General features: G+C 45.8%; 3 protein-coding genes across 3 annotated transcripts; 2 read left to right on the top strand and 1 right to left on the bottom strand.

The window, feature by feature from the left end:
* Nucleotides 1-162: 162 nt before the first annotated feature.
* Nucleotides 163-4,735, top strand: LOC108099841 (enhancer of mRNA-decapping protein 3). Its single transcript, XM_017203487.2, has 5 exons — nt 163-1,150; nt 1,393-2,301; nt 2,356-2,516; nt 2,590-2,674; nt 2,732-4,735. The coding sequence occupies exons 1-5, from the start codon at nt 591-593 to the stop codon at nt 3,057-3,059; spliced, it is 2,043 nt and encodes a 680-aa protein (XP_017058976.1). The 5' UTR covers nt 163-590; the 3' UTR covers nt 3,060-4,735.
* Nucleotides 4,736-5,533: 798 nt separating this feature from the next.
* On the bottom strand, nt 5,534-8,710 carry LOC108099842 (putative RNA-binding protein Luc7-like 1). Its single transcript, XM_017203489.2, has one exon. The coding sequence runs from the start codon at nt 8,540-8,542 to the stop codon at nt 7,274-7,276; it is 1,269 nt and encodes a 422-aa protein (XP_017058978.1). The 5' UTR covers nt 8,543-8,710; the 3' UTR covers nt 5,534-7,273.
* Nucleotides 8,711-9,508: 798 nt separating this feature from the next.
* On the top strand, nt 9,509-11,579 carry LOC108099860 (U4/U6 small nuclear ribonucleoprotein Prp4). Its single transcript, XM_017203507.2, has one exon. It carries the CDS (start codon nt 9,644-9,646, stop codon nt 11,297-11,299), a length of 1,656 nt encoding a protein of 551 aa, XP_017058996.1. The 5' UTR covers nt 9,509-9,643; the 3' UTR covers nt 11,300-11,579.
* Nucleotides 11,580-11,583: the final 4 nt, after the last annotated feature.

Genomic DNA, 11,583 nt, shown 5'->3' on the forward strand with positions numbered 1-11,583 from the left:
AGCCTTTACAGTTAACTAAAATACTTTTTGATGTTTGTAAAACAAATCAGACCAAGTAATTGAACTATTTTATTTAAAAGTAAATGGCGTTGTATAAAATATTTTCGCTTAAGTCATGTTTTCTTTCCGTAACATTTTTAAACGTAACCTGCCACGCAGCGGATTTGGTATTTGTTGCACATTTCCCACCACAGATGAACGGCCACACGCAAGCAGTGAAAATCCCAATGAAACGAGAAATCTAATAAGTTTTACCCTCAAAGTGTTGCAATTTTTGGTGCATTTAGCGATTTAAAGTGAAAGAATTTAAACCCCCATCCGCAGAGCCAAAAAAACACATAAATACCTGCCATTTAGCCATCAAAACAATTGAAAGTCAACGGCTGTGCAGCAGCAGGAAGAAGAGGAAGAGAGGTGCGTGGTGCGTAGTTAGTGCGAAATTGCGTATTAGGAAAGAAAACAACAACAACATAAGCGGAGCCGCAAAAGCCAGCCAACATTTCGAACAAACCAAACATTAGCCAGCGAAAACAAACACACCAATCCAACACATTGTCGCATCTGCAGCGGGAACGCCAAAAACTGGTTACATGGGTCCGACGGATCAAGACTGGATCGGCTGTGCGGTGTCCATAGCCTGTGACGAGGTCCTGGGCGTGTTCCAGGGCCTGATCAAGCAGATCTCCGCCGAAGAGATTACCATCGTAAGGGCCTTCCGGAATGGAGTACCGCTGCGCAAGCAGAACGCCGAGGTGGTCCTCAAGTGCACGGACATTCGAAGCATTAATCTCATCGAGCCCGTGAAGCAGGATCTGGATGGGCATACGGCCCCGCACCCGGTGATCAACAAGCCCACGCCTGTCAAGTTACCCCACTTCTCCAACATCCTTGGAAAGCAGCAACAGCTGCAGCTTCAGCAGCAGCAACAACAGAGGCAGCAGTTTCGGGAACAGGATCATGAGCAGGAGCTGCCATCGACGCCGCGGTCGAAGACCAACGGATACGCAAGAGGACCGACAGGAGCGGCACCGTCGGATGCGTCCGCTGCATCGGGTTCTTCGGGCTCACGTGGGAACTTCAATTCGGCACTAAGCGACAAGATGCACCAGCTGAAGCTAATCGAGACCAACGGACCCAATGGCACTCGGAGGTATTGCTCTTTAAACCTTTAAGTTATATAGGCAGACTTATTAAAATACACTGTGGATCATTTTCATGAGCCATATTTAATATTTAATTTTTCGGCTGTCTAACCTTCGTTTTGGAACCAAATTGAACCAAATCGATTGACCTATTCGGCTATTCCCGAAGTTATATGGCATTGTTTAAAATAGGCAAATTATCCTCTCTCTTATTCTTTATTATAACCTTTATCTTTGTTTTGCAAACCAGAACACCGCAGACATCTCGAGCCTCCAGTGCTCAGCAGCAGCCGCAAATGTCTACAACTCCAAACAGTGTCGCCGCTTTCTTTGGCAATATGATTCCGCCGAAGGTGGAGGTGAAAATGGGTGCCTACGTAGCAAACACGCGGGAGAGCTACTGCAGCAGCAGCGGGGACAGCGGCGAGGCAGCCGGGCTGTCGTTGGGCAGCAGCCGGCCCATAGATATCGTCAGTAACGGAGACGGCTTTTATAAGCAGGCGGCAGCTTCAAGCTATGGAAATACTAACGGCAATGGCAGAAGGAACGGCAACTCTTACAATGGCAATGGAAACGGAAACGGCTCTTATACCAATGGAAATGGCAACGGTAACGGGAAAAACAAGCGTAATAGGGTTCGAAGGGAGAGTAGCATGAGGCAGCAGCAGGTGCAGCAGACATTTGGCGGCGAGGCGGATGATCCACTGATCCATGAGGACTTTGACTTTGAGGGCAATCTGGCGCTTTTTAACAAGCAGGCCATTTGGGATGACATCGAGTCGACGCACCAGAAACCAGACGTGGTTCGGCACATCGTTAACCATCATCATCAGCCGGAGCAAAAGTACCGGCACGACGAGAATATCCTGGCCAGCAAGCCGCTGCAGCTGCGCCAGATCGAGAGCATGTTCGATGGCAGCCAGGATTTTGTGACGGACGACGGTCTGATCATTCCCACTATTCCGGCCTACGTTCGGAACAAGATCGAGATGAGTGCCGAAAAAGCGGGCCTCTCCTTGCAGAGGCAGATCGACATATTGGCGCGCGGGGCCAGTGACCTGGCCATAACACTGCTCGGCGGAGCCAGACGTCTGACGCCGGCCAACAACCACCAGTGGCCGAAGATAGCCATCATCTGCGATGGTGTCAAGAACATGAGGTAAGATTGCTGGGCTTGTGGCATTCCGACCGAATATGACCGAAATACTTGCAGAACAATCAACATCGGAGCAGCCACGGGTCGCCAGCTTGCTTCGCATGGCCTGACCGTGCTGCTGTACGTGGAGCAGGCTAAACTTATGGAGCAGAACAGCAGCAGTACAGAGATTTCCCTGTTCAAGGCAACTGGCAATGTCATAGTTCACTCAGTAGATGGTAAGTAAATTATCCGCCGAACAGCCACTTAAACAAACTAATTAACGACTCTTTTTTTGTGTGTTTCCTATAGCCTTGCCCACGCCAGATCTTGTGATATTATCGACTAACACCGCTAATTTATCGGATGCGATCAGGAAATGGCTTAGTGTAAATCGGTAAGAAGAAAAAGTTTTAACACTTTTGAAGCACCTAAACATTCTCTACCTTCTTAGCGCGTCTGTGCTCGCCGTAGATCCGCCGCCATGTGGCATTAATGAGGTGGCTATCAAGTACTCAATACTACCCATACTACCATTGAATGGCATATCAACAGCAACAGCATCATCATCCTCTTCGGCTGCCGCCACACCGACGCCCATTGCTAGCACTTCGGCAGCAGCAGCGGCCACTAAATCAGCAGCAGCAACATCAACGAACAATTGTGGCAAATTGTATTTATGTAATCTAGGTATACCGGATAAATTTTATCGTGATTGTGGCATTAAGTACAAAAGTCCGTACGGACATAAATATGTGATACCGATTCACTCAAAGGACTGAAACAACGACAAAAACAAAATCACAAACACCAACATTTACAACAGAAATCAAACTGCAGCATCAGCAATAACAGCAAACCATTAAATCAAGCACACACAACAAAATCAATAACAATGACACTGACACACCCGCACACTTGTGATGATCATCAAGTCCAGTTTCCTGTGAATCTAGCTCTTAGTAGTCTTTTCTCATATATTACTCAAATTAAACATTTTGTTCTACGGCGCGTACACATTTAGTTTTTAGGTTAGTTTATGCATCAGCCTCTAAAGTATATCAAGTAATTGTAACTATTTTTCTGAATGATTTAAAAGCTGCCCCGGCCAAGTGCCAAACTATAATTAAATTTCAACTTTAGAATATTTCTTCATTTTAAAACTCATGTAATTTTTGTACAGCCCTTAGTTCCGAAAGCTAGTCCAGCATTTACAAGTTCCAAAAGCTTTAGTTTAGGCGCACACTTAAAGAAAATTTTCAAACTTTTAATCCAAAACCTCGGAACCCTGTCAGAACATTTAAACAGAAGCTATGGCCTTAATTTGATTTTTATTCCCTGTCCTTCCCGCAAGTGGTCTTCATATACGTAATCAACAAATCAGGCGATAAATTGTTTGTAAATAACTTTACAATTATATGGGGAAAGATAAGATCATGTTAATTATTATCAAGTATGCGCAATAAATGCCAAATTCAATGTCTAATTTTAAGCATAAAATCAACAGCAAAAGCAAACACTATTGTACGATGTAATATGGAATACAAGTCCAAGTATAAATCAAATCAGATAGTTAAGGTATATTTCTAAGCAACAAGTGTTTTACGTTTAACAAACCATAACAAACAACACAACACTGATAAAACGAGGAACACTTTATATTATATATAGACGTATTTAAGATGTGTCTTTAAGCTAAACTAAATCAAGTCGAGAGCATAATTTTTTACCCATCGAATACTAAAGAGAAACCACAACACAATACTTATACTCTAAACTGTAGAACGATGAATTTTATATAAGATTAAATCCAATCTAATAGTGCAAAATTTTAGACGGTTGCGACTCAGCAAGGCAACCAAAAACTCAAAACCCAAATTAAAAGTACTTGTTGTATAAATAATACCTATTATTGTAAAGATAACACACGTAGATTCTAAATTCCAATCATGTTGATGATCATCTGCAAATTCAATTTCCAAAAACCATCAAACTATATTGTAAAAGAGAGTTGAATGCGGAACACTTCGCCGTCAGGCGGGTTCTGCAGTGACTGTTTTGCGTTAGGAGTAGAAGAGATAACCAGACCTCAAAGGGATGTTGGTGGAGAGCGGATGAGAAGGTTTTCCCAATACCACAGTAACAACTACAGATTTCACAACCAAACGATTAAGCACTAACACATGGAGAAACCACATATATCCAGATTTTGGTAACGCTTTTAAATTGTAAAAACAACTATTTTCGGGCCAATTGAAATTGTTAAACAAAAAAGAATGAAACCTAATTTTAAATTTATACACAAAAGACAAAATTGTACAGAAAAATTCTCTTTTGGAACAAAAAATCAAGCAGAAAAAAGAAAGCGAATCAAAAAATGAATGTCCTTTCCAAACGAAACAGCAATATTAAAAAATACAAACAACACCGAGAAGCCTTCTCATGGAAGAAAACAAAATTTACAATTAGTTTTTATTTTTGGTATTAAAGGTGCCTTGGGTTCGGTTTTACCTATAAATGCGGTCATTTTTAGATTATCTTTTTGCGAGGGTGCGCCAAAAGCTCTGACCTAAATAGACTCCTATAGGAACCTCAGACCAGAACGCTCCGGTGGGTTGGATCCCATCCCAGGCGCCAAACTTGTGTCAGTGAACTAAAATTCTTTTAGCAGGCGACCCGCGTAGTCTTTTCAACCCAAACCGACGCAAAAAGGATTTACGCAACTTTTAAATAAAGGAAATATGCACACTGTTGCTCCAATTGAGAAATTTTGTACGAAGTTCAATACACCTCCAATAGAGGGCGGATTAATCTGTATTCTGTTGGGATATAAGGTGCTATTAACATAATCCTTCGGATGATGTCGAGCTCCATTACTGTTTTAAATTTATCCAAATATTTCATCAACATAAATTATTCTCTACTTTTTTAATGGTTCTAATAAAAAGGTATTTGATTTAAAGAATTGCGCTTCATCCGACTTTTTGCAATTCAAATCCAACCTGGCACTTTGGGTTTAGTCAGCTCTTACGGTCTTGCCTGTCGTTTGCTTGGGACTTGCTTTTGTTCTTGCCAGCAGGCTTCGCTTAAAATTATTTAGTCAAAACAAATCACTTTTCTTTGAAAGATTTTTTAAAATAATTATTACAAAACCGCGAAACGGAGCCATAACTATATATAATGGGATCTCCAGAATTCCAGATTTCATTATTAGATAGCCATTTATTACCCACACCAATAAAGTTAACTTAACAGGTGTGGTCTGTTATAATTCAAGTGCAATTTTATTACATTCCGCTTAGATCAATAAAGATTAGTTTTAATTTAGAGCTTAATTGAGTGTGTTGTGTTTGTTATATAACTTAAAAGTGTGTAGAACAGTGTGTCGACTTAGGAGTAGATAAAAACAATAGATATTGTTAGATACATATATAGGTAGATATAAAATCAGTTGGATTTTTCGATCGATTCTTACCCACTGTTAGGGCCAAACACAAACAACTCTTTACACTGCTCTCATACTCCCACTATAAATCCTCGGCTGCCGAAAGAAACGAACCAAGAACGGGACTGCAGCCGTCTTTGATGATTAAATTTAGTATTTGCTTGATTTTAATCAGAGATAAGTGGCCCGAATACTCACATATAGGCTTGTACTGTACTGATCTGAGCCCCCGCGGCAGCATCGATTCTGTATTCTGTGGCTTAAACACCATTTGGCGAGATAAACAGAGATTTAGTTAGCAACGGATTTCGTTTGCCTCTAAACAGCTACGGATTAATATTTTTATTTGGTTTTTGGAGGTGTATTTTTAGTTATTGGTTTTCGAGAGAAAGAGAGAGAGAGAGGAGGAGGAATACGTACGTTGGGATCTGGACCGCCGAGAACCCTACAAAGCCTGGTCTGCTCACGGTGAATTATCAAAGTCGTTATATGCATACGTACCACAGAACCGTGATCTTCTAACATTAATACGTACCCAGAAACGAGTATATAAGGGACACTCTCCGAGGACGATTCGAAAGGAAACGTCGAGCGGAATGGATACGTACCCAAGCTATAATAACTGGATTATCTATGTTATACGCATACATATCTGCCAAAACAACTAACATTGGTGTGGTATAAAGGATATAGTCACCTCGCCATACTCAATACGTACCGAAGATGTGCGAGAGCGTTAAGCGGCTGCGAAAGTGTCGAACTTCAAGTAGAGAACGCTTTAGGGTTACAAATCAAATCAAATCATATCAAATCAAATCAAAACAAATCAGATCAGAGCAGTGATAGAGTGTCAGAGTTAATATCGTGGAGGCTTACCCCAAACCGGGACGACAGCGATGCACAACACACGTTGACTTCGCCTGGGAGAACGTGATCGCTAGCTGAGAAGAGTCATGGTTGGGTTTTGTTGGGTTTCAGTCAGTGTTACCAACATGCAGCTAGCTATACAACAGACAACACAAAATATCAAATGTTAATGGTTCTCTGCGCGTCTCGATAATTTAGATTTCTTTAGCTTAACAGTCGCTGTGTCCTAACCGAATTACTATGAACTGAACTACAATTGGCAACACTGCGGGTTCGTTGGGTTGACTACTCTCAATTGGGTATCTCTACGTGCCAAATACTCTGGACTGGACGGGGGACTATTCAATTTCAATCGTATCATATCGAGTATATCGTATCTCTTACAAGTTTTTCTTGGGTTTGGGTTTCAGAGTTGGGCTGGATTTGGGGTGGCAACAGCGTATATTTTTTTTTGGCTTTATTCGGTCTTCAGAGGTTGGAACGCAGGATAAAAAATAGAAATTATTTAAAATGTACAAATGTTGTTATCTCTGCACAGTGGAGCGTCGAGTGTGTGGCTCTAGGTCGCTTTATTGATTAGTCTATGAATATTCGGTTGCTGTTGTTTTCAGTAGTTCAATTTGTGGTGGCTCTGTAGTTGTAGTTGATGTGATTAATGCTACGTACGTGCGCTGGGCGGGATTCCTAGCGGCGGGAGTAGCGCTCTCGGGAGTAGGAACGTCGGCGCTGGCCGTTTCCCCCGCCACCGCCGCCATCGCGGAAGTGGTTGAAGTTGCGGCGTTCGCGTGGCGAGCGTTCCCGGGAGCGTGATCGGCGTCTCTCGTCGCGATGATGGCCGCCGCCTCCTCCTCCACCACCACCTCTGTCGCCGAAGCGTCCTCTGTCGTTGCGCCCATGGCGGTCCCGATCGCGCCTGCCATCCCGCTCCCGTTCGCGATGATCCCGGCCATGGTTGTCCCTGTCATCGCGTCGTCCTCCACGTTCTCCGGCTCGATCAGCACGTTCAGCCCCGTCCGCCGCATCCTTGGGCCGCTCGCCGCCCTTATCCTCCGGCCCGCGACCGTTGTTGGGTCGCTCGCGCTCCGCCTCCCGGTTCCGCTGGCGTTCCCTCGAGCGGGAGCGATGCACGCGGGAGCGACGGTCCAGTTCGCGGCCACCTACAAAGTAGCGATTGCGGCCGCGGCCCTCGTCGTCGCGGTCCGTCATCTTACCCGTCCGCTTGAGCTCCGCCTTGCGCGGCGCCGCCGTCTTCTCCAGCTCGATCAGCTTTTCGCGGATGGTGAGGAAGCCAAGGTGCAACTTACCACCAAAGTGGTCCGCCAGCCGGATGTCGTTGTCGTGGATGCCCAGGTAAGCGGAGCAGACTTCGCAGACGCGCAGCTTCTGCTGCTGGTACGTTGATGCGGGCATAGATGTGCGGTACTCGTGCTCGGCCTTGATCTTCTTGCCGCGCAGCTCGTCGATTTCCTTCATCAGTTCCATGCTGTCCTCGACCTCGCCAGCCTCGCCGAGGGCCTCAGCCTTGGCCAGCTTTTTGCCAATCTCCTCGGCCAGGCCGTGGACGGCGTTGGCCTTTTCGGCCACCTCGGCGGTCAACTCCTCCTGCGTCTCCTTCAGGCGCTGCTTCGCGGAGTCCGTCCGCCGGTCACAGTCGGCGATAAAGGCCTGCAGGTGCTCCATGGCCTCGATGTCGTAGTAGTAGTCGCGCGTCTTGGCGGCACTCTCGTAATCTGCGCGGAAAGCCAGGTCATGCACTTTGGGACACTCACCGAGATCCATGCGCGTGGACGCCAGGATGTCGTGCGGACAGCAGTCGAGCAGAAAAGACTTGCAGACCCTGGTGTCCGAGAACTTCAGCTGGCGCTCGTCGCCATTCCGAGTCGTGCCCATTAGCTGGTCCAACATTGCTCGCATCTGATCGGTGGCCGACATTTTGTTGCTCGGCGCGCTCATTTCCTTCTGGCCGGGAGCGTGTGGAAAACTGCTGCTGCGACGTTGCAGTGACAGCTATTTCGCAGGCTATGTGACCGCTAGCGTGCAATGCGTTTGGAAATTCTCAGTTTTCGCTCCGTTTTTTACCACCTAAGAAAATTCGTGTGAGAGTGTGCGTGCGGATGGTGCTAAAATGGGGTAGTGCTGCAAAACAGTGTTGCAAAGCGCTAGCAGGTCGATGTATCGGTGAATGGGAACGGTTTCCAACAGTTATCATGTCTTTTGTGGAATTTTAATCTCAACAAAGCAAAAAATGTTATTTAAAATTTATAAAAATTAAATAATTTACGGTTACTTTTTTGATTGTTTTCGGTTAAGGTGCATAAATTATGCACAAATATATCTATGCCACCTTTAAAGTGATACGATTTCTTTTTTCATGGTAAATTTTATGAAATTATTATTATGAAAATAATTAACATAAAATATTATATTTTTTTTTTACTTTCAATAATCTATTATTTTTTTTAAAAGTTAATTTTTTTCCTGATTTTTTTTTTTTGGCTGTTTCAGAGGTATCCTCGCGTAACAAGTTCCATACGTAGTCGCCCAGAGTATAGAGCTGGGAGAAAAAAATTTTAAAGCATTGTGATAAAAGCCTAACGGTATATTTGCTTAATACATTTTAATTAATAGATATTGAACTTGCATTAACGCTTATAACGGTGAAAAAATATTTTCCCAATATGTGATTATATGGCTGTGAAATATGCAAAAACACGCGTTTTTGGGACATTTGAGTGTGCGTAAAAGCTGATTGGCTATTGATATTAACAAATCCATAAACTTATATTCTTATTTTGATAAGTAGAAGTGAAAAATAAAAAAAAATCAACTTAAACATATTTTTGTCGCACAGTTCTATCGGTTGAGGCGCCCCATTTTGTGCTAAATATCGATGGGCATGAGGTGGCATCGCTGATCCACCCCCTCGGCGTTTTCCAACACTAGGCAGCAAAACGTTTTCATTGAGCGATATTTTTTTGTTGTTTCCTTCGTTTTTTTCGGCGAAATTTTGTTTTAAAATTAATTCCTTACTGCTCTAGTTGGTTGGCGCCTACGATGTCCGATGACGACGATATACAGTACATCAAGCGGCAGCGCACACTGCACTACGGATCGCTTGAGGAATCGGAGCGAAAGCGTCTCAATGCCGCGGCGTCTGGGGCAACAACAACAACGGCGCCGGCAGCGTCTGGAGCAACAACAACAGCAACAACCGGCACGGGCGGGCAACTGGAGGATATAGATTCCGATGAGGACTACGAGGAGTCCACCAAAAAAACAAGCAACTCCAAACAGGCAGGAGCCCCACCCCCCACTGCTGCTACATTGGCAAACAAAATCGACGATGACTACTTTGATTTGGAGACGGAAATGGAGAGGGACAAGGTGGCCCTGCTGGAGGAATTCGAGCGGAAGAAGCGGGCTCGCCAGATAAATGTCTCCACCGACGACACGGAAATTAAGAGCAATCTTCGCCAGCTGAACGAACCGATTTGCTACTTTGGCGAAGGACCAGCGGAGCGGCGAAGGCGCCTCAAGGAACTGCTAGCCGGCCTGGGCGAGCATGCTATAAACAGGAAGCATTATGAAGAGGAGGAGCGCAAGCAGCAGCAACGGGAACAGGATCAGGCTACCTGGTATCACGAGGGACCCGACACCCTGCGCATCGCTCGGCTTTGGCTGGCAGATTACTCCTTGCCGCGGGCGAAGGGTCGCTTGGTGAGAGCCCGAGAGGCCCTCGAAGTGCCAAGTGCCACGCGAGCCGGTCGCATGGTGGAGATGCAAAAAAAACTACAATCGTTGGCTCCACTCTGCTCCCAGGTGGGCGACACGCGGCCCGTGAGCAGTGCCGCCTTTAGCGAGGACTCCACACTCCTTCTGACATCCTCGTGGTCGGGTCTCTGCAAGCTGTGGAGCGTGCCCAATTGCGAGCTGAAGCAGACGCTGCGCGGCCATGCCAGCTATGTGGGTGGAGTTGCTCTCCGGCCGGGAGTGAAAGCGGATGAGGAGAACGTGGTGGCCATGGCTTCGGGCGGCCACGATGGCGCCGTCAAGCTCTGGGGCTTTAATAACGAGGAGTCTATTGCTGACATTACCGGCCACATGCCGCACCGCGTATCCAAGGTGGCCTTCCATCCGTCCGGCCGTTTTCTGGCCACCGCCTGCTACGACTCCAGCTGGAGGCTGTGGGATCTGGAACAGAAGACCGAGGTGCTCCACCAAGAGGGACACGCCAAGCCGGTGCACTGCCTCAGCTATCACTCGGATGGGAGTGTCCTGGTCACCGGAGGACTGGATGCCTTCGGGCGGGTGTGGGATTTGCGCACCGGTCGGTGCATCATGTTCTTGGAGGGCCACCTGGGCGCCGTTTTCGGCGTGGACTTCTCACCGAACGGCTTCCACATAGCAACGGGTTCCCAGGACAATACCTGCAAGATCTGGGACCTGCGGCGCCGCCAGCCCGTCTACACCATTCCCGCCCACACCAACTTAATTTCGGACGTCAAGTATCAGCAGGAATGCGGCAGCTTCCTGGTCACCTGCTCCTACGATTCGACCACAAAGATCTGGTCGAACAAGACGTGGCAGCCGCTCAAGACGCTGCAGGGTCACGACAACAAGGTCATCTCGGTGGACATTGCGCCCAATTCGCAGTACATAGCCACCACCTCGTTCGACCGCACATTCAAGCTGTGGTCGCCGGATAGCTGATTTCGATACCATTTCTTTATTGTACTTGCCTGTCGGCGTACGCAGACAATCTCCATTTGCGATCTGCCCGCTGGGCACCACTTACTCATCAACTGTTTTTGTTATTTCAGAGACAATAGCCCAAGGAAGTTCTTGCAGACATTTCAAGTTTTCGTTTTGTATGACACAATTTGTTGTTTTTGTTAGGCGAAAGGCAGATGCAGCGATGTTGCATTTCGTAAATTTAAGAATTTTTTATTGAAATTGTTAATAAAAAACACATTTTTGGTAGATAAGTGTATTTC

This window comes from Drosophila ficusphila, unplaced genomic scaffold, assembly GCF_018152265.1.
Source record: "Drosophila ficusphila isolate 14025-0441.05 unplaced genomic scaffold, ASM1815226v1 contig_106, whole genome shotgun sequence".
NCBI classification, from domain to species: Eukaryota; Metazoa; Arthropoda; class Insecta; order Diptera; family Drosophilidae; genus Drosophila; species Drosophila ficusphila.

Coding starts and splice junctions, on each gene's coding strand:
- LOC108099842 (XM_017203489.2), bottom strand. CDS start 8,542: ATGAGCGCGCCGAGCAACAAAATGTCGGCCACCGATCAGATGCGAGCA.
- LOC108099860 (XM_017203507.2), top strand. CDS start 9,644: ATGTCCGATGACGACGATATACAGTACATCAAGCGGCAGCGCACACTG.
- LOC108099841 (XM_017203487.2), top strand. CDS start 591: ATGGGTCCGACGGATCAAGACTGGATCGGCTGTGCGGTGTCCATAGCC. Junction 2,302..2,355: donor GATGGTGTCAAGAACATGAG/GTAAGATTGCTG, acceptor AAATACTTGCAG/AACAATCAACATCGGAGCAG. Junction 2,675..2,731: donor AAATGGCTTAGTGTAAATCG/GTAAGAAGAAAA, acceptor CTACCTTCTTAG/CGCGTCTGTGCTCGCCGTAG.